Raw genomic sequence first — 24,240 nt, 5'->3', positions numbered from 1 at the left:
CTTTTGTATCTCTGTCTGGTTTTTGAAGCTACTCTTATGCAGCTTTAAATACTACCCTTGGACACACTTTATGTCTTCCCTGAAATAAAAAAATCACCAGTGGATCTAAAGGCTGGGAAGGTACCCTAAAATGCTCTTCAGATCATCTTTTAACCTAAGGCTTGTGTGCGCCTCTTGGCTCCCAGATTCCCCAACTTAATTCAGTTATTTTCTACACAGTTATTACTGTCCTGTCTTAGCCAACTGGTGTGTTGAAAGGATGCAAGGAAAGGTAATGTTGATCAGTAGCAATATATTTATTTCCTTGGTCATAATTTTTGTTCAGGCTATCAATGGATGAAAAAGGTTGTTTAAAAAAAACTTTAAAATGCTCTTCAGAGCATAGAATGAAAAGACTATGAACTCAGCGGCTAGTATCACTGCAAATAATACATTTTACTGATAACATTGCTATTCCTGTAGTTTTAATAGCGTTTACTGTTCACAAAATATTTACATTTATCTAGCATGCTGAAAGCTCAGTGTAGGCTGCTAGAGGTGTGAAGGTGTGACATTCCACACTACATTGGTGTTAATAAGTTAAGCCTCAGAATGAGGAGCGCTCTTCATAATGAGGTACACTTGCTAGGTACGATAATATATCTTTTTTACCTTGACATCAGGTATTGAGAATTATGCTTCCCCACAGTACGTAAAGGGACTATACTTTGAAATCCACATAGTAATAAAGCTTGCAAAAGTAACAGGCAGCGAAAAGAAGCATGATTTACAAAAAAGTAAGGTGATCATAGCAGGGATTTTTCACTTTGTAATTACATAACATCCTCCTTCATTGTTCTAAGGTATCTTATTGTGCAAAAGTTGGGCAGCGCACATAGCACTAACTGTCCATTTACAGACACGCGCTACTTACCGTTCGATTTCGGTGGAGCCTAATGATGAAAACCCACCCTCTGAACTCTTTGATTGACTGTTCGGTATCAGAAGTTGTGGGAGAGGCTCTTGATCCCTCGTGACCAATCAGATCGACGTGTGGGCGGAGCTGCCACCTCTCAGTTTTCTTGCTCTGCGTTAGGATTAGCCTAGTGTTTTGAACAAAAGCATTGGAGAGAGTTGGAGAGGTGGTTTGCACCAAAGGAGGGGTTTAAATCTGGCTCTGGCTCTGTACCAGTTGCAATCTGCCAGTGGAAGTTTGCAGGATTGCATATCTTCTGTTGTGTGTGTTCAGTGGAAAAAAATCTGTCACTATAGGCAGACAGAAAAAAAAAATAATAATAACTGACTGAGGCTAAAGAGGATTTTTCATCTGCAGGTCCTCCATTGCAGGAGTGGTACAAGGACTGAAAAGCAACGAGTCTTCTCTTTCGCCTGGCTCTGACCAAGCTTGAGGGAAAGAGGAAAAAAAAAAGAAGAAAGACTTGCTTGCCTCGTATTCTCTCTTACTCATCCAAGGATTTTTTGTTTCTCTTTTACGAAGGCAAAAGGCGAGCTTTTTTTAAAGGTGCATGTTTGGAATTTGCTTGAAACATTGGAAGACGAAGATAAATTACAGGAAAATTAAACAGAAGTGATAGCACAACAAGGAAACGTGGTGCGGTGGAGAGGTGCAGCGAGATGGATGATCAGCCCAGGATGTTGCATTCCCATGCAGGAGTTGGGATGGCAGGACTGTCCGGCCTGTCCCAGCATATGCAGGATGGCACTGGAGGGACAGATGGGGAAGGGGGACGAAAGCAAGACATTGGAGACATTTTACAGCAAATCATGACCATTACGGACCAGAGTTTGGACGAGGCACAGGCTAGGTGAGCACTGGTCAGGAAGTAGGGGATGAACCAAGCTAAAGCCCAATAGCTGGACAGCAACACTGACCGGCATTTGTACCACATGCCCTTTAACCTGGTGTAGCACCCACTTCTAATCCATGCCAATGTGTATATTTGGTCAATGCATCACTGTGTATGTATTCATGTATGTGTGTGTTACTTTGTCCAAGACTTTAAATAGGTTTAACAAAGGTGAGTGAGTCTGTAAAGCTAATTTCGTCTCGGATGTTTAAAATTATTTATTAATTTTTGTTTGTCTTTGATAGTCTGATAATCATGTCAGACAAGTGCACTTGTTAAAAGGATGCAGAGGGCGATCAGGTTTAAAGTAAGAGTACAAGACTTATTCACAATTTTACATTTAAAGAATCGAAATTTAAATACGTGGTACCAATAGAAAGAAGAAGTACAAATATGCAACTTTTTTACGCATGTTTGGATGATATTTCAGCAGGTTTGTATAATTATTTGGATGATAGCATAAATATACACACGTAGACTGTCAGATTTTTTAAATAACTTTTATCGGTTATTCAAGTTATTGATCAGATCAGGTGACCATATTCATTTGGAGCAGTAAAGTTCCTAGAACGTTTGTGCTGAGGTCAGGCATCACTAAATGAAATAAAAACAAAGCGGTGCCGCAACCATGGAGCGTATAATCCTAGGCGTTCACGGAAAAATACGCTTATATGGATATATGTGTATATATATATATATATATATATATATATATATATATATATATATATGTATATACACACACACATACATATATGTGTGTGTGTGTGTGTCTTATCTGTATATATATATATATATATATATATATATATATATATATATATACATATTTATCTATATCCATGCGTGTGTGTTTATATTATCTCTCTCTCTCTCTCTCTATATATATATGGACGTGCATGTATAGGTATGTGTATGTCTGTCTGTAGATATATAGATAAATATATAGATATAGATATATACAGACATACAAATATATAAAGATGTATCTGTAGATATAGATGGAGTACAGACTGTGCAACATTCAATAAGATACAAAGAGTTAAAATGCAGTTTGTAAATACAGACACTCCACTTAGTTGGTAGGAAAACATTTGTATGAAAATACATTTTTTTCTTAAAACTGTAAAAGGTGCACAGTCATAATATTGCTAACATCATTAATTCTTACTGTTTTGTCATATCACAAAATTAAAGATATGAGAGAGAAAAAAACTGAGGCAAAGTTTATAGACAACACTGAAAATCCAGGGCAGCCAAGAGGTTATGTTGCTCAGTGTGATACTGGTGTGTGCTGTCACCCTCCCCTGCTAGCAACAATATTAAGTGGCAGCAAATAACGCCAACAAAAATAAAGACACAGTGCACAGATGGAATAATGAACTGTAATTTCACAATTTTTATTTTGATATATGTCTGCATATGTGTATCATTCCAAGCTGTGCAGCAGTCATTTCCAGTAGCTTAGCATAATGTCTGCTTAATGGGAGTTGAAATCAGCAACTCCATCTAAATGATGCACAGAATAAATCATTGCAAGCTGTGTTGGGGGGGTAGGTTACTGCAGGTTTTGGACATTGATTGACTTTGGTTTCGGGGTGACAGTTTGATAATAAGAAAAAGACTGGTCATGTGCATGTTCATTATTTGCCAAAGTGATAGACTAACAAAAATAAGATTGTGTGGGGAAATGAAAAAAAAAAAGTATGAACAAATAAAAATGTTACTTGAATATGTTCATTTGTAGTCTTTGAATTGTCATGCAAACGCATTTGGACATTTTCCCACAGAGGATGTGTAAATATATTTCTAATAAATGTTAGGGTGTTAAGCTCCATAATGAGCATGAAACGAGTGCAAGCAAGTTGGGGAACAGGCACATTTTAGCAGCACTTGATATCAATTTTCCTGACACACTAAATGGACTCAAATTATAGCCGAGTGCATTTACAAACATGACCTCTTCAGCAGTGTACTTACTTGCATGAAATTTTGTTGTACGTTATGTGTGTACACATGAACAGTTTGATACAAGACAAAGTATGACTTGTAGGATGGTTTACTTTGCTTACTTAGTGTAAATACTGTCATTTAGGTTCAATTAGCTATCTGGCACAAGAAATATGTAAAACACCACATGGCAGAGTGCCATATAATTAACAAAGTGCTGCACACATCTCATCTGTCCCTGGTTTTAGGAATATATGCTAAGATGTGTTTACAAACTCCCATTTACCAAGGGGCATCTCTAATTTACATCTGTCTCTCCCAAAAATAGGAAGATTTGTGACAGAAGAGAGAGGAATAGAATCAGAAAATAATAATATAAAATACAGTTAGGTACATTTTCCTTCATATTTTTTTTTAAATATTGTCATAAACCTGTTAACTGCTTAAAAACAATCAAATTGCCTCTTATCTTTGATCTTTTCTACGGCTAATAATTATGCTATTCTTCACCATCGTGCTACATTGATTAACTAGGTTCCTGAATTTACAGCTACTCCATGTGCACAGAGTAAGTACAATACATACATGTCCGACCATGCATCAGTCTTAGAATGCTGTTTCACATAAATGCACACGTGTGCACCTGTATACACACACACACATATACACACACACAAAAATGTATGTTTTCTACCACAGGGTAAAAACAGAGACCAGCTCTCTACTCCTTAAGTGAAAACATTCTTCAGTTGAGAAGGTTGGTTTTGCAAAACCCCCTGGTGGGTCTTCCTCGTGGTTGTTGTAAGAGTTGATTAGTCTTGCTTTAAACAAGGTGACAGAGTGAGAAGTGCAGTATGTGTTGACACAGCTGCTTATTACACAAGCAAAGTGAATGTTTGAGTTATAGCACATAGTATGTCATTGTACATTTTCTGACTTCTACAGTACAAGCGCTTCCATGGGGTTGAATTTTACATATTCATGCTGCTTAATTTATGCCATATAGTTGTTTGCAGAACAGTTTTAGTTCTCTTTGAAATGCTTGTAGTACAATTATGCATATGAACAGATAAGTGCCTATTACAGATTTAATTCACTAGTCAGGTAAGACCATTAAGTGTTAAGTATCTTTTCTCAAAAGTAGAGACCATGGGAGTCAAACTCAGGACTATATAATTATACTTCAGCAAATCTTAGCCTAAATCTAGGCCCATGGACGATCTAGTGTGCTTCTTAAACTTCAACCTGACAATGCTGAAGGGAAGAAAAATTTAGTAAATAAAAAAAAAAATGGGTGGGGTAAACCGTAGAGTAAAAGGAACTGTGGCTCAGTAATAAGAGTTCTCCCTTACAGTACCAGAGCTCGGGGTTCAGTCCTGACTTTCAAATATGTTTTGTGCGGCTTACTTACTGTACTGTAGTTTCCTTACTCAACACAACAATGTACTAGTTTTCTAATCTGCCTACACCAAATTATATATAATAAAGAAAAACTAGAGCTCCAAAGCACCAGCAACATTTTAATAACCACAAAAATAAGCATGCATAAAATATACAAACACCCACATATAATATAGTAATAATATAACCTAATGTAATATAACCTAATATAATATAACCTAATGTAATATAACATACTATAATATAACCTAATGTAATATAACCTAATATAATATAACCTAATGTAATATAACATAATATAATATAACCTAATGTAATATAACCTAATATAATATAACCTAATACAATATAACATAATATTAGATATAGATGTGTGCTTGTGTTTGTGTAGTATTTACCCTTAAAGTTTGTGATCTGTCTTGTGAGTAACCATGTTATGTATCTGGGTTCTGTTTAATAAATGATAAATGCTTCAGATCTTCAAATAGGAGACTCTTTCCTTTTTGCAGGAGAAATACTAACCTTGCAAAAATTTCAAATTAAAAAAAAAGTTTTGGCAGGAAGGGTTCACTAGGGCATGCCTTGATAAGGGCATACTTCAGTAAGTTACCCTGTTTGAGGAGCAAATTTACCATGTACTAGATCTTTGCACAGCACCTTATGTGTGAATAGTTTTTCACCTGTTTTATTCTTAAATGGTTATTTCCTGCATTTATTTTACCAGGTTGTCCCTAATTTGCTTTCATGAACATTTGCTGTAGTAGTCTTTTGTACAGTTGATATTTGCTGAAATGGATACTTGTTACAGAGTTTCACTTCCACATTTTGGTATAGTTGTTTCAGTATTGTGTTCATATTGCAGTTTTCTGCTCAGACATTTTTCTTTATACATAGTATCACTGAAAATAATTTGTTGTATGAATAGTTTGCAGCTTATGTTTATTGTAATGTATCTCTCTCTTTCTCCATCTCTCTTTCCCTACACACACACACACACACACACACACACACACACACACACACACACACACACACACACATATATATAAAATTAACAAGACAGTGAATTGTCACATAAACATTTATACCTATATTTATATATCTATATATGGATGCATTTTTTAAACAATTTGCAGCATCACTTCAGAGAAACATCTCATTTTTGCTCAAGTTTATTTTAAAATATATTTAAACTTGCAGCTTGCTGTATGAGTTGTGCATGAAATACCTAATTTTAAGAATGCCTTGCTACAGAATAGTGGTGAGCATGTACATATTTCTTCGGTGCTTGAGTCTTTTGCAAAAATATTCACTTGTGGAGTTCTTTAGTAACACTTAAGGCAAACTGCAGGCAACTGTGGCATGTTTGTTTTCATATAAACTTTAGTTTGTTCCATTCAGACTGTAGTGTTTGTTTCTCATATGTGAAATTCCCAAAATAAACAAACATATGTTGATGCATGTGGAACAGAGCCCACAGTCTGTTTTTCTCCATCTGAGTATTGCTTTAAGCACATACATAACTTATTTCTTAGGGACAACACTTGATATCATGTATATGACAGTGTATCACCAAAGTTTTTGAATTAGTCACCTCTGTGACATTACGCAACTTACTTATGTGCAAGCAAGAAAAAGCAGTAGGATTAAATATGCCCAGCCACAGTATGCCTACGGAGTGGATGACAGTCAGTCAATGAAATAACTATAGCCCTCTGTCTGTCTGTGTGTATATATAATGTGTGCGTTTCTAATACTAATGTCAGTATAATGTAATGTTGCATACTAACATCAATAATCCTTGTCAAAAATTATTTCATTTTGCATACACATTTTTGCTGCCTTACAAATTGCTATTTGAAATAGATTACTTTGATTATTTTTATTAAACTTGGTTTGCAATGTGATTATAACATATGGCTATTATTTGTACTGACATCTGCAGTTGTATTTAAATCGCATCTTTAAGTTATGTTGTGTATATTTTTACTATGTACTTTTTGTGTTTCTCTGGCCTGGATTGTGGCTGAAAAGGACCCTTAGACTAGTCCACCTATGTGGTTAACAAATTAGTCATTTTATATGTGTGTAAATGTTTGTGTGTAAGTGTGCAGAGACAAACGGTATTTATGATATGTCTGTGACAATGCCGTTAATTAATTTCCTGAGCTGTCTACAGGCAGTGCATTTAGGATTTTATTGGACCCCCCCTTAAAAACAGAATCAGTCTTTGTGTGGATTTCATGCATTGCAATTTTACATTTCTGGTATACTGAATGCATGTCTGAATGGGTGTCTATTTATATACATACATATATATATATATATATATATATATATATATATATATACACACACACGTGTGTGTGTTTCCACCACACACATACACACACACACACACACACACACACACACACACACACACACACACACACAGATAGATGCTTAGTACCGTATAAGCTTTCATTTATAGAAATGTAGTATACATAAGTCACTTTGTTCTACTTTATGAATGGAATGAAGGAGTCAGGCTTAATTTCTTGTAATTGCATAATTTTCTTCTGAGTTTGACCAGAATTTTATACCATTATGGAAAGTGATAGCAGCATAGCATGTTGGTAAATTCAAGGAGAAATGCAGGAACTGCTGGTAATAAAAAACACCATGACGAGTGCTCATATGGGCAGATATTTGCATTTATTATATAGTCAAGCTTGACGTAAAGTACTTTCATCACTTATCTATCCTTATCTTTATTAAGCTAGAAGAATGGTTACTTTGAGTCTTTTATACTATGGCTTTTTCAAAATATAGTATGTACATATATATATATATATATATATATATATATATATATATATATATATATGTGTGTGTGTGTGTGTGTGTGTGTGTGTACAGGCAGTTAAATGGGGATACACACATTCCATATATCTGGTTTCATTTTTACAAGGTGATTATGTTAGTGCCCTACACTAAATAATGGGGGGTCTTATTGTCATCGTACTATACTGCCGTTTAGCCCTTTCATAATTTAGCACTACTTGCATCAAAATAAATGAAATGTTAAGTACCATGTAACCAGAGAAATTACTTGCATATAAATAGTAATCTTTGCACTTAGTGAGATAATGTACTGTATTTCACTACTTGAGTTTTCTAAGCCTCTATTATCCTCAGGTGACACACTCTGCGTTATAGACTATTACATGGACACATACATTTAAATCAATCTAAGGACATGATCAAGGCAAGTGTGCTTACTTACTGACTCCTTCAATAAACTAGTTTGCTGATAATTATAAACAGCTGGTGATTTTCTTCACCTATAAGTGTTATTATTTTTTAAGAAATAAAAATGAGACAACTACCTAGTCATATGCATTGTAGCTGGCACAAATAGGCTGATTTAGATACTGTAAGTAATCATGTAATAATAAGCCAAATAATATCAAAGTCCTTACTAGCATGTGCTTTTGATTGTTAACTAAATAACTGAATATTTCATAGTGCACAAATTGTGTCACAAGCAAAGAGCTCTTGGGTATATCTTGGTCATAAAAAGCATTGCTAAGTGCATATCAGGAAACTAGCAGTGACTTTTATGTATACAGCTACATGTAAGCACTTGGTTTCCAACTGTCAAATCCAGCTAAATAAAGTATTGCAATATGTGAGGCAGATAAAAATGCAAATAATATATGCATGCAAACACACGTAAGCATGCACACCTGCATGTGCACACAGTCAGATGCATGCAAACATACATATTCATGTATATTGCAGCTGTTTGTTTATAAAACAAATATATTGTTGTGCTGCATAAATCACTTACTGTGCTGTGCCTTAGTTGTGTAATCTTATTAATTTCACTCATAACTCAAGCCTAATTACTTTTACACATCTGTGATTGCATCTCTTATAAATAAAGTGATTTGGAGGTACTGACTGAAATAAACCTGATTATGGAATCGGAATGAGTATATTAATACATATTTACTGAGCATTTTAAAAAATAACAGTAGTCTGATTGCTAGAAAACTGTTTTAAGATGCACAATTATTTAAGCATTGTCAATCTGCATCAGATGTTGCAGGGAAAATTTATTTGTAAATTGTATTTTTTTTAATTAGACCACTGATGTGTGCAATGCATAAATTCTTATGTAGCTATCTGAGAATACATCTGCAAGTGTGTGAGCTTGTGTTTGGGCAGGTGCATTTGTGTTTATGTATGCAAATGTGTCTGTAACTTATCATTAACAAGTGGTCCACTTATGTATTTTGTTTTCGTTTTGTATATGTTCCATGTTTTCATTGTTTTGGAGTCAGTAAAATCCTAAATGGTTAAAGTGCTTGTTACCGGATACATTTTGGGAGTCCTACATATAAACATTATTCTTTTTTTTTTATCTTTTGCAAGACTTCAGGGGTAAATATTATAGGGCTGTAAGCAGGTATAGGGCCTTACATTGAAGCAAATAGAGTTAATCACAAAATGTATAAGGAATAATGGTGAACAGATATAGTTTATGTTTAAATAAGTTTTCAAGTGCATGTTACTAAACAGCTTTCTGTGAAAATGTATTTTTCTGAATGTTGTCTCTTGTAACAAATATATTTGCTACCTGCTAACTAATAAGTTCCACTAGACATAAGTATATGTTTTACGGGGTGATCCTAGTACTCTGGACTAATTGCATGAGTCAATGAGACACAATTCAGGAAGGTTCAGGGAATCAGACTGAAGTGTACAGGATATAGCTTTTGGGCATTTTGTGTCTTTAATCCTTTCTGCTATACAGATGCAAATAAAGATAAGTAACAGTGTGATAAAATACAACATTGGAACCTGCAATGGAGGTAATTGTTGTAATTAAGCAAATAATTAAATGAATATATGCATAATTCCAGGATGAGAAAACATAATATAATCTATTTTATGTAAAGGGTTTGTAATGGCACGGCAACAGACATGAATAAAAATGTACAGAGGTACTTGATATAATCTCAGCTCAATGGCAGAGACAAAGTTAAGTTGTGCATGTTTTTTTCACATTTTCTATTTGTTGTATGGTTTGCTGTATGAGATTTTTTTTTGTAAAACGTAGAAATATATCTTTATTAAATACTGAAAGACCATCTTTTTGAGAGATGACTTAAAACAGTTGCAAAATATGTGAATAAAATAAAACAGCAGTTATTTGGTTATGGGATCTCTATGCTTAAAAGACTAAAATAAAATAAGTGATCACAAGTTTTAATTCTGATTAACTAAATCTGGTGGAGCACAAAAGAGCACAAACAGTGATTAATAATTATTGAACTGTGAAGTCAAGGCTTCTGAGTGAGGAGAAAAGAAAGGATAACCAAATGCTATATATGTACTCTTATCACTCCCTTAACATTCTGAATGGTCATTTAATTCAAAATGAAAATGTTAGCACCCCAGCCTTGTTGCATTTTGAACTGGACTGAGAAGCAGCAGTGCTTTTAACTGTGTCGGATACAGATGAGCTATGAAAAGTGTTATTCAACCACTTGGTCGTTGCATAATGCTATTGTTGCAGCCTGTTGCATAGTGGCTATCACACTAAGCTGACTTCTGATTAATCACTTTAGCTAAGTGAACATTGGATAAATCAGTTCAAAGGAGTATGTGCATCTTTATAGAAACTGTCATCTACCGAGTCTTCCTATTGACAGGAGAAAACATTATACTCAGTGAATGTTTCCATGAGACAACTAATTTGGGCAGCATTATTTTTATTAAGAAGCAGGAAGTGAAGGGACTTGCTATATGAATAAATCTACAGTGAGCTTCCTTTTGTATGCTTGCAGAATAGAAGGAAATTGCTTATTTTTAAATGAAACCATCACTCCACCATTTAATAGTGCCCTGTATGTCTGATATTTTGCCGTATGTTTAAAAGCATCATCCATCAGCTGCTTTATATATGGTGTGTACCAAACAACTATGCTGCTACCAGATTCTTTTAACAGTATGGCAGCATCTTTTAGCAGAGCACATTAATGATTATTCATGGCTGGGTTATCTGTCAGGTAATCAAAGCCATTTTGCATCATATCAGGTTGCCGCTCTATGCTCGAGGGGATTTCATTGAACACAGTATAATGAATTGCTATAGTTTCCTTTCTGCTTGTTAAATGGTTTCAGTAGCATGGTTAACTTACTGGCTTTTCTTTCTCTCCCCGATTTTGTTTATTCACAGAAAACATGCTTTGAACTGCCACAGAATGAAGCCTGCCCTCTTCAATGTTTTGTGTGAAATCAAAGAGAAGACAGGTAAGAAAGATTTTTTTAATGAGACTGTCTTCTCTCCCTCCCTCTCTCTTTATATATATATATATATATATATGAGAACTGTAACTTCAGCACCTAAAAATTGAAACTCAGTACATCAACACTGCATTGTACTTACTCCAAGCATAATATTGGAACATACAAAAGTTATACATTCTTTTTTGCAGGGCAAGCACCCCTGCACCACCCACATCTATTGCTATATATATATATATATATATATATATATATATATATATATATCTGCTGTATACGTATATATTTAATTTAATGCTTGAGATTACACAATCTCTGAGCAAGGGGCATATTTTCTAACCCCAGGGATAATTGATCTCGCACACCTTTGGCCATCTGTTTTGTTAACCAAAGTGTGTCCAAAAACAATGGGTACATTTGTGAATTTTGATATTTTTAAGTGCTTATATATATGTGTGTGTGTGTGTGTGTCTCTGTATGCCTATATATATATATATATATATATATATATATATATATATATATATACACATATAGACACACAGACTCACAATCACAAACATAAATGTATGTTGGTTGTATATGTGTGTGTGTGTGTATACACTTGTTTTAATTTTGTATGCATGTGGATTTATAAAAGATTGTTATCACCTTGTGTCTGTAATTTGCAGAGTATAAATTTTCACCCTTGTGCTGTAAGAATTTTTTTACTGATCACATAATATCACTGCATATTATTTTTCTGAAGGGAATGTCAGTTGCATTTTATTATAAAATACATTTCATTGAACACTTTTTAATGAATGTTTTTTTGTCAAAATTGAATTCTAAATCTGCAGCAGTGATTAGTCAGCAAAATACTTGTTGCTGCTGTGTTGACGGCTCCACAGGATCGACTTTTGTGAAGCTGATTTCCTCCCGTGTTTGAAATGTTTTATTTACTTCTTTGTGTTGTTTGCATGGTCTGAAGGGGTCAGTTAGCAGTGATCTAGAATTATTTGCATAAAGACTTGTAAGAGGAAGAACATTAGGTTAAGAATGTTTTATGAAACTGCTTTCACTTGTGTTTAAATTTTGTGTGATCTGGCTAGATTCTGAAGTTAATATTGTTATTGTGGATTCAGTTGCTACAGCAAACCAGATATGCTTTTTTTTGCTTCATTTTAGAATTGCAGATTCTGAAAGTTGCAGTATGTGACATCTTTGTTCAGAAACAAAAATGAAAAAAAAAAAAATGTGATGTTACCTAGACAACAGTTTCTCAAACAAAGTTGTGAAGGCACATTATACTCAGACAGCAGCAAACACAGCACTGCTTTCAAATTGAACCTTTCTGGAAGTAATATTGCCTGGGATCATGCAGAAACAGCAACATGAAATTTAGTCAGTATGCAGTTACAGAGACAGACACAGATTCGTGGGTGCACAGTAAGAACGTGAAAGTGTGTATGTTATTTTTGAGTAAAGAATTTAAATGCAGTAGAGCAGTGATTATCCGAACTAATTGGGACCGAGGGTAGTTCGGATAATCAAATGGTTAGGATAATCAAACATACATTCAACTGGATAAAAACCTTCTAAAATCCTTTTTTTTCTGCACTCACCAAATCTAATGGACTATAAAGGATATTTTTCACACACAAGCAGGCTACTAGTTCAAAAAACATGCACAAGCTAATACGTATAACCTTTACATATTCAGACTTTATGATTTTTCTTACCAAAAAACTTTGGAGGAATGGGTTCAGCTAATTGACATTTCGGATAATCAACTCTCTACTGTATGATTGTGTATGTAGACCATAAGACTAGTCAATAGAGCATGTTGAGCAATGCGCCAGGCCACAAAGTTAAGGGTAAGTTCACTGTGTAATCATAGTTTAGTGTTGGCAGTCAAAACTGGGATGTTTTTGAGAGACAAAAGGAAACTAGTACATGCAGAAACCCACACAGATACTGAGAGACCATCAGAATTCTATATAGGAAATGAGCAGAGGTCAAGACTGAACCCCAGAGCTGGGTGTATGAAATGGAATGAGGTGGAGTCACATGTACTAGATGGTGATGAATGGTGAAAACAAAATATTTATAGGCTATGGATAAGCTAAATTTTATCGGTAATGTTTTATGTCTGTGCATGTGTGTGTGTGTGTGTGTGTGTGTGCCTGTGTTTGTCTGTGTAGGAGGTTCTTGGTGTTTTTTACTACTGTACAGACTACATGAAATAAAGGTGTAGAAGAAACACTTGCATAAGACTCAAAAAATGGATAAGTTAAAATGATGGTCCTATTGGGATACTTTGACCTGTTAAAGATGAAAAGGCCGATGTCATTTTCCCTGGAAAGGGAGAAGGAGGTTGTGAAAGGATTAGGAAAAGGTGGAGTCCTACAAGGAAGAAGGGATGGTAGGCATTTTAGTACATTAATCAGGATGCAGTAATGCCTTTCCCTCACTGGTGCGCAGATTAATAAAGATTATTAGAACAGAGCGTGTCACCTGCCATAGCCTATAGTCAAGGTATTTGAAGTTTTTGGAGCTAAGAGCTGGGGTGAAAGGTCTGATACCTTGCAGAATTACAGTACCCCAGACAACATAGTGCCTTTATTAGGGAAGACATTTTAAATGTTATGAATGAGAGGTTGCTGAAAATTGAGGAAGAAATTAAAAATATGAGAAAGGTTTAGTTGAGTGAGAACAAATTAAGCTGTGGAATGCAACATGCTAACACATTTGAGGCTTATGAAAGAAGAAGAAGAGGAAAAAATGTATAGATCAGAAAGGGTTTGCTTAAATGAGGAGAGAGAAAATAGGCCTACGCAATACGTGTGTTAAGAATAGTTCAACGATAATGAATTGCAGAGCAGCAGTATTTTAGCAACTCTGCTATATATGGAGCTAGTACTTTTAGAAAATGCAGTGTTGTAAGAATTAAAAAAGTGTGAACCTTGCTTCTAATTTTTGATGGGAAGTAAAAGAAAATGTACTATGTCACTAAATGAGTGGGTGCAGAGGGTAAAAGGAAATGTACTATGTCACTAAATGAGTGGGTGCTGAGGGTGATGGTTGACGGATAATGTTAAAGTGGAGCAGGTGTGTGTAAAATAAAGTAAAAAGTGACTATGGCTTAACTATTGTATGGTTTATCACTATTGTAATTAAGTAAATGGATACAGGTACTTGCTGCTCTATTGACAGGCTTATATAGCGTCTTACTGGTTAAGGTTTTTGCCTTATAACTCTAGGGCCAGGTTTTAGTTCTGGCTCCACGTTACTCTCTTCATGGAGTCTCCTTCTTTTCCTCATGTCAGCATGACATTTCTTTATTTATACCAGTTTCTTCCTACCTATCAAGAACTCTTGAATTGAATGGCTATGTCACATAGTCCATTTATATATTACATTCACCCTTGCCCTCATGGATTGAGTTTTAGATGCAAAACAGTATACTCTGGACCACTTTACTTACTTGGATAACAAATATATGAACATAAACTCATTTAAAATGAGGAAATTTCTTGATGATTCAAAAGTGTTTGTAGAGCTCTTTCAAGTTTCTGTTTGGGTGAATGAGGTATTGAGGAAAGGTCTAGGAACTTGTAGGCCATTTCTTTTGACACAAGCCCCTCATAAAATCATCAAATAATAATCAAAATAAGTCAGTGAGATTACAACAAAATAAGAATGATCTCAGTATAAAGAACTGCATAGAAGGAAGATCAGAGTCTAATTTGATACATTTATTTGAATGGAGATTAAATAGATAGTTGGATAAGTCATTTTTTTCTTATGAAACAGTGCTTGAATCTGATAAATTTGTGTAATGTGTGGCAAATCTAGTAATTGTCTATGAATCTCCTAAGTAACAGAGAAATGCAGTTACATGCATTTTGGGGAAATACTTGTATTTTCTCTGAGTAATGGTGACCTCAGATGTGGCTATAATAAGTAGGGGGGTTGAGATGCAGACACAGACACTAATACTAACTTAGGGCAAATGTCTTTTGAGAATCTTATCATAATTCTGTGCATTCATTCACTGCTTTTGGTTTATGTCTCATTTTTACATTAACAATACTTATAAAGAAAGCTGGCCAAAAAAGTAAAGGGTCTATGAATTAGTGCAAAAGTTATTATGAAGGGCAAATGGCAGAGAGATGGCAATGAATGTCTTTTTTGAAAGTAGGTTTACTGGCAAGTATGTCTCACAGGCATCTGTGTAGCTTTAAGAATGTTTTGTCTCCTTCATTGGACATAGGGTCTAAGGTCCATGGACATAAACTCCTGTCATATTAATTCTTTTTCTGTAAGCACAAAGGCCTGTTAGCCACTGGAGTGAGTGCACTTCATGTTTCACCCTTCAAATACCCCCTGGCACCAATCCATGCAACAGGATTAGAATGCCCAAACAGTTATCTGTCAAGAATCTATGATCAGACAAATTTAGATATAAATAATAATATAATAATAGGGGAAGGGGATGCTACAGTGGGTTAATTTTAATGGTGGTAGGAGGTGGCATGTTGATGCAGTGGCTAACATTACTCATTCACATCTTTTGGCTGTCCAGCTTGGTTCACAGTTGGGGATTCTTCTGTGCTGGGTCTACATGTCCTCTCTGTATATCCACATGGGTTTTGCCAGGTTCTCCAGTTTCCTTCCATATTCCTATGATATACAATTAAGTGAATTGACAATTGCTTCTGAGACTGACACATATTTCCTCTAGCACTGAGAAAGATAAATCAGGTATCAGAAATGGAAAAGAAGAAAGTTATTTTGAGCACTATTTATGGTTATAGTTCATGCAGTGTAGTTGTTACACTCTGAATAGAAATTGGCATTCACTTCAGTTTACTAACTCAGTTGGCATATCAAAAGTCCCCAGGTCCCTGTCCACCTGTAAATATGACTTAGGCATGATTGCAGTCTATGTGAGAGTGAGTGATCTGGCATGAAAACACAAGAAAGAAAATGCCAAAAGATTTGCTGGAATTAGCTACACTGGCTTTAGGCAAGGGTAAATTTATGTTTTGAGTGCTATCATCCTCCCTTCACTGAGAATAATGCATGGATTCTAGGAAAATATAAACAGATTCAACAATGGCTAACTAGCCAGTGTCATTACAGAGTGGATATGTATGTCTCGCCTTGAAACAGTGTGGCTGGCAGTCCAACTTGCTTTGCAAAGGATTGTTTACACATGTAGTTCAAGTGTATGCTCATACTGTAAAAAAGTCTTTGCTGCCCCCACTTTTTAGTCAGAGTTCATCTAAAGACCATACCAACCTAACCAAAAAATCAAATCAAAACATAAATTGGAAAACATAAAAGTGGCCCTTCATAATGGCAAAAGTCAACTACAAACTGACTGATCTGGAGGACTCCATCTTGAATAAATCCATGTTCTTATCATCACTGTGACTTGGTTTAAGCATAAGAAGTACACCCTCTCCATGCAGAGTTCTGTGTTTAGCATACCTTTAAGTTCACTTGTAATTTCAGAGGAATCAGAGTGTTTGTAAGCATATTATCCCTGCCAAAGTGTTACCCATAGACTCCCCAAATGAGCTCTTAGAACTCCAGCTCACATTAAGACAAACAGATAGAATTTCAACTTGCAGTTTGTTATTGATCATAATCTGTGACCCCACAGGATTATGATAGTTTTCTGAAATTGCTTTAAAATATCCCAATAAGTACTGGATCCCTCAACTATACCTCCATAGATTGGAGTACCTACATTTGTAATGCAGAGTAGATACAACATTTATTAGATTGGGTAAATAAAAAACTCCTGTATAAAATTGTCCCTAATACCATCAGTGGTGGTAACATTCTAGAGTTAGTTCTCCCAGACTTGGCTCTAACTTGTTCCATACCCCAGATGGGTCTGCCATTAGTTAAGTCAGACCACCATCTGATTACCTTTACCTTTAGAACATCCACCACACTAGTAACCAATACCATGCTATTTAGAGACTTCAAAAACACTAACTTTCTTCAATTTTATGATGAAATCTCTAGATTTACATATGCAAACCAACAATATACCCTGAATATGTATCCACCTTCTCCAGATATCTACTTTGCTCCTTTAGATAAATGCATCAACAGAGCAAATCCCACCAAAACCAAATTTAACTCTGATAGTCAGTCAACATTAATAAATGAAAGAAAAAAATGCTTACGTTACTTTGTAAGGCCAGAATCTCACAACACAAAAAGAATATAAAAAAAGTCACCAAGTGACTGAAAGCAGCTCTTAGGACCAGAAAAGAATCCCATGAACTTAGCCTAGTTTCTGAAGTAAAGGATAATTACAATTCCTGCTTCAGCTACATTAAAAAATTCAAGGAATAATTCACATTACTGATTTGAACTTCTGTATAATGGTGCCTCCTACGCCAGTCAAAAAACTTTGCTAACATAGCAGCAAGCAAGTTTGCTGCCAATGTCTCCTCTGAAACTATCATCCACACTCCAAAACATACACAAATCACTGTCCCATCTACCATCTCAAAGGTTCATCTTCTTAAAGCACTCTGCAAGACCTAAAACACCTCTTCTATGGGTTCTGACAACATACTGGGTTGAGTAATAAACAGTATCAAGCTGTGAGTATTGTTATGAGTAAAAAACAGTATCAAGCTGTGAGTATTGCTATGAGTAATAAATAGTATCAAGCTGTGAGTATTGCTAGGAGTAATAAACAGTATTGCTATGAATAATAAACAATATCAAGCTGTGAGTATTGCTATGAGTAATAAACAGTATCAAGCTGTGAGTATTGCTAGGAGTAATAAACAGTATTGCTATGAGTAATAAACAGTATCAAGCTGTGAGTATTGCTATGAGTAATAAACAGTATCAAGCTGTGAGTATTGCTATGAGTAATGACCAGTATCAAGCTGTGAGTATTGCTATGACTAAAAAACAGTATCAAGCTGTGAGTATTGCTATGAGTAATGAACAGTATCAAGCTGTGAGTATTGCTATGCCCAAAAAAATCACTGATGTACACTGAGTGTGTCTCTTCATGTACTGAGAATAAGGCACTATTGAACCATGCTGAAGGCAAATAGTTCATTAGTAAGTAAGTAAAAACAAATATAAATATTTAAATAGCCCACACATGAATCAGATTTTGCAGTAGGTACATTTTTGCATTATTCCAAGCTATTCAACTGTCCTGTCTCTGCTTGACAGTGTTGAATATTAATGACTGAAATCAGGCTTTTGCAATACTAAACTAGAAACAGTAACCAAAAACTAAAATTAGTCAAACAATAACAAGATTAAAGTGATGATGATGACCGTGATGATGATGATAAAAATAGTAGTTAAACAAGTGACGTGTTGGACTGATGTCCTGCTCAGCAGTTGTTTCTCTGTCTTAAAGGCATCCAGTGATGGGTTAAGTTCTGGCTGTCTCGCAAGAGTGAATCAGACTGTGTAACAGAGAATAAAAGACTGACTTTGTGAACAAATGAATAAAAAAAGCATGTGACTTAATTAGCTTATTGTAGGAGACTTAGAATAATGTAGATTTGTGATCTCATAACTTATAGTGCACACAAGACAGTTAGCCCAGCAAAAAAGAGGGGAGGAAGAAAACAAGCAGCTGGTTGAGCGGCAGCAGTCCGCCATCATCTCTGGGTCATCAGTCTTTTCATTAGGTACTGTATACAGTTAGGATGATTAATGCCATGCAGGAGGTATCAGAGTCTATGGTACCAAGGAAGGAGAACACTCAACAGTAAAATATACCTAGGTATACAAACAGATACACATGCATAAAAGATATATACGTATATACATAAAATAAGTTGAACCAAACTATCGCTGAGAGGGCATGCTTTCTTATATTATGTAACAAAATGCAAACAAAACTTAGACCACCTCTCCATTTACTTTTTAACTAAGTAAGTGAACTGGTTTGTCTTACACTCTTTTCTGCCCCAACAAAAACAATGACAAATACAAAATATGAAGACAGTTCAAAACAGCTAATCGGGCAGCATGGGTTTAAGAAGGCTGCAGGGCACCCAGAGAAAACCCACCAGGACATAAATGACCAGAGGTGAGGAATGAATCTTGAACTATGGAGTTGTAAGGCTGAAATCATAATCACTAAGATATCATTCTGTCTGTTTTAATGTTTTCTACTATGTGCAGTCACACAATGGACCTTTAGGCAGTAATGTACTAAGCTTAGCAAATGACGTCCATGTGCCATGTTTGCCGTTTGATCTATTTAATGCTAGAATTGCTAATATTTTTGGCAAAATTGTTGGATTGTTCATCAGAGTTTACTGTTTCAAGCATTACCTGATCAGTGTCGTGTGGTGTGGTGTACTCAATAACTGTAGGTGATTTTAAATAGTTCTTACCTTAAATACTAGTCTTGTCTTTAACTGATAATATGAGGGAAAAAAAATAATGGCATTTACAATGAAAGTCTGTAGTGACTTGCTTTAGATCTGTGGTATGTATGGAAAAATCTAGATGGTTATTAAAGCATTGACTCATATATTGCGCTTCCTGTTTTATCACTGAAGTGGTTGACAATGTGTACACAAAATGCTTCTCTTTTTGGCCATGACAATTAATGAGAGTTTTATAGTGGATTTCTGCCTGTTTTACTGCCAGGCATGGTACTTCCTAACCATGTTCTTCCGCAAATTTCTACAGTGCTCACCTTTTTACCAGGAAACGACGGTCTTGAATTATTAGTTGTATATCCAACAGTATATCTGAGTAACTGAAAAAGTGTTAATTAATACTAATGTGATATTGCATGGCATATACTCATGAGTAAACAGTGTTGTGTGCCATGCTGAAATCATATTCACCTACATGAAGCAGATATTTATCTGTATAATTACTAGAGATTTGAAAGTCAGCAGTCAGGAAAAAGGGGGCACTGGGGACCTTTTTCTGACCTAGAATGATGACTAAATTAGCCAGAAGAAAGGTAAGGCTGCCCATTATTGAGGGAATGCACAGCTGTTTCTGTTGCACAGGGAACTCTTTGCAAACTAGCATGTATTGCAGATCAGAGTCATTTTTATTTTCACAGAGTATCCTATGCTTCAGTTAATGACATTCATGCTTTTTTTTTTAAAGACTGCTGTTGTACTTAACACAAATCCTAATAGGCTAACAGCACACTTTTTATGCGCCCACAGAGTTACATAGAACTCAGAATGTATCCCAAGACAAAGGGAATCTGTTATATCATGTTAAAATGTTGTCATAACATTTCGTGTCAGCAACATATTTTTGAAGGTTGTGCAGATTACATTCTCACTAAGAAATTGAATTTATGTAGTATGAGATGGCAATGGTGTCATGATTGTGAGGTATCGATATTACTTTATTCTGGCAGTAACTAGGACTTGCTGCTACAACAGCTACTGTCCTTATGGAACCTCTAGCCAATACAAGTTAGAAGTAACTCAAGCTTTTGAACTTTAAAAACAAGTTCTTCTGTTCTTTGAAGCAATCGCCAAGCTCCACCTGACTGTGGTGACATGTGTAAACTTTATGATTTGTATGTTGTATGTTGACACACTAACTCCATTCACTGTGACCTTAAGTACTTTGCATTAATATTAAGAAAATGAGCTATTGGTGAATGACTTTGTTAGAAGGAATTGTGATACATCTTTATGCTGTTTAATGTTTCCTGTCCATTTTTATAATGTATTTTTTTTCATGCGGTCTAATGCATGACTTATCAACATGCTCTTATTCATGGGTCTGTGCTGTAATGGTATCATTCCCAGTCAGCCTGTCCCAGTACTCTGCTGCAGTAAATAAATAAATAATTTCTGTTTTTAGTTTAACGTGAAAGAGATAAAAGTTTGCTGGATACTCTTGGTGACTACTGATTTTAATGAAATAGCAGGTATTTACACCGAAACAACATAGTGACATTTTATTTTCTAAATTGATTGACTTAATCATTACACATTGTTTCGTGGTGATCTAAATTCTTGGCTTCTAGATTTCTTTCTTTGGCTTGTTGAATTTTGATTAATAGGGCATACATCATCTGCAAGATAATGAAGCTACCCTAGAAAACCTATATGGCATATAAGGCAACGTTTTACGTCTTGGGGAATATCTGCTCAGTTGGTGGTGGGGATTTAGAATTAAATCTACGTATTTCCTGTTCAGAAGAGAAAGTATTTAACAACAGACACAAACATTTATTAAGAAATATTTCCATAAAAAATGGGCATCATAGGCTTTCCTTGATGGACAAGCAAACAAAATGAATGCTAAACAGAATGTCATAATTGCAGTATGCCAGGGCTCCAGTGAAATCAAACAATATAATTTAGGAAAGAGGGGATTTAGGCATTGTGGTGGTAGGCGACGGGTTTTGGCAGGGGACATGTAAGAATCAATTATCCCAACTGAGAGCATGCATGCCATGTGCTGTTTTATGGGTTATTGCTTAGTGCTGGTATTTTATGACAGAAGGTCAGCTGCAAGAGAGCAGGGCACTGTTAAGCAGGTTACAGAAAGGCTGTCTGTATTGCCAAGCCCTGCAGTGAGCACTTCCTGCCTTGTAACACTGCCCCTGGGGCATTCAGTTTATGGCATGTTTTGTTTTGTTTTCTTACACTTAAAAGCCACGTGGAATAGACATCTTCCTACACTTATGTTGTGTTTGGCACCGAAAAAAAAAGAGAAAATGTTTCTAGACTAGCTGAGAAAATGCACAACTGAGTCTTTGTACATAAAATGGCATTGTCTGTTCATAGTTTGGGATTTAGTTATATTATATTCCAGAGTTAATTTGTTTAACTGAAGACATGCAAAGAAATTCCAGGCTTGAAATTTCCTAAGAAAACACCTGTAAATGCTCAATAATAACAATTTTGTCATCTATGCAACATCTGCTCCAATGGATGCCTGGATGTGTACTTCATTTTCAGTACATATAGTTACAGTAAAGAGGACAACATTCTGTACAAATAATTGTGTTATTATGCCATTGCTTACAGCGGAGATAACTAAAACTATGCCAAGACAAACAGTTTTGATGTGGAGAGTTGAATAATAGCACATAAAGTTATCTGCTTATTTCTGCATAGGTGAAGGATTAGCATACACCATGATATATGCTACAGATTTGCTAAGCATGTAATTTTTACGCCATTTTGTCTTTACCTTCCTTTTTCTTGCACATTATTCTAATGGTCTATTCAAAAATGCATTTGTCCAATATGCTGGCTGGAACCAAAGAAGATCTCAAGTATAGTTTTGTGAAATCTTAAGAAAAAGTAATTTGTGGTAGTGGAATTTTTTACTTCTTAGACCTGCTTATTTGGTGATGCTAGACTAAATTTTACTTCCCCCAGGAGTGCCTTTAAGTGTGTGCATTTTGTATAATTTCACTTATTTTTTTTCTTGTTTGAGATTAGTAATCTTTATTTAATTATAATAATGTAATTCAAACAACAGAGCTATTTAGATGACAGTTCTGCTATGCATTCCCTAATGATAAATTCTAGCTATAACTATGCTGCTAATTACCAGCAATTTCACAATACTTCATAAAATGCTTGCAAAAGTAGCAAACATACCCTTCCTCAAATGTAAGTGTAACAGTAAGTATAGTAGTTTGAAATGATTGACGTTCATTGGATCAGACATTGCCTATTTTCATTTGCTTCTTTTTTTGTCCCTTTTCACTGTAACTACTTTGGGACCAAATTCATTTTTATTCCTCTTTTAGTATTTCTTGCATAATGAGTTGCTGCCATGTCCTGTCTGCTCTAATACAGTTTGCCAGCCATCTTACTAGCTTCTTAATTTTAATGTCTTAACAGCCAGTCCTAACGGATTATGTAATTATAAGCAACAGCCTGACAGAAGCAAGGATGATAAACAACCTTCCTAGCGAGAATCACAGTGGTATTTAGGGCCTTCCACGTGATGATGCTGAAAGGAGTTAGCTTCACTATGCAACTGATTTTTTTTTTCTGAGAAATTGAACTGTGCCTGTATTTTTTCAGTTTTATAATTTTATTTCTGGGCATGTGGAAGAATAAAGCAAAACATAGTTGTTTCATTCACATGACTGTTCAAATTGCAGTTCAGTTCTATCAATGCATGTACTCGCATTGCTGTTATACATTCCATGTTATACTGAAATTAGTGGTTAAGCGGCTACGTGTAACAAAACAGTCGAGTATTGAGTGGTTGGTGGATGCCAATGATAACATCAATGTGAGGCACTAGAGTTTGTAATAGTGCATCTAGCAGCTGTAAGGTAATGTAACCACTTTAATTACTTAGAGCTGATTAGTGATCATTCTTTGTAGTTCAATATTAAAAAAATGACACAAAGAAAAGGTGCCATAGTTCAGATTTGTGATATTGGCTGTGTTTGCCCTGCTGCTACCTTACTTATGCCATTTTATTCAGCCTTACTTCTCCACTGCCATGCAGTTCTAATTTCTGTGCTTCTGGCTTTGTCAATGACTTACATCACAGCATAAACCACATTAATTCTTCTTGATGTCATTATTTACTGGTCAGTATTCAGCAATGTCTGATGATGTAGGCCATCTTTTATGCCTTTGAGAATATTGTTGGTTGTGCACTATATTGTTGTATTTTTAGTTCAGTTGCCATCTGATGTCTGTTACAACACCAAATGTATTCTGATGTTTCAAAGCCTTCTAATGTGAGCTGTCTGCCTTCTGCTGCTGTTTGATGGTGT

At 35.3% G+C, this 24,240-nt stretch overlaps 1 protein-coding gene across 1 annotated transcript in view; it reads left to right on the top strand.

The window, feature by feature from the left end:
* Positions 1-1,114: 1,114 nt before the first annotated feature.
* The window catches only part of PBX1 (PBX homeobox 1), a 1,500,039-nt gene continuing 1,476,913 nt past the window's right edge, over positions 1,115-24,240 (top strand). The window contains exons 1-2 of the mRNA XM_044085392.1: positions 1,115-1,805; positions 11,431-11,504. Coding sequence (XP_043941327.1) covers positions 1,615-1,805; positions 11,431-11,504 — 265 coding nt within the window. The 5' untranslated portion in view covers positions 1,115-1,614. The remainder of the gene's footprint in view (positions 1,806-11,430; positions 11,505-24,240) is intronic.

Source organism: Protopterus annectens, chromosome 10.part0 (genome assembly GCF_019279795.1).
Source record: "Protopterus annectens isolate FY-2018-M chromosome 10.part0, PAN1.0, whole genome shotgun sequence".
NCBI classification, from domain to species: domain Eukaryota; kingdom Metazoa; phylum Chordata; order Ceratodontiformes; family Protopteridae; genus Protopterus; species Protopterus annectens.
The sequence above is the reverse complement of the archived record's forward strand: the minus strand, read 5'-3'. Positions and strand labels throughout refer to the sequence as shown.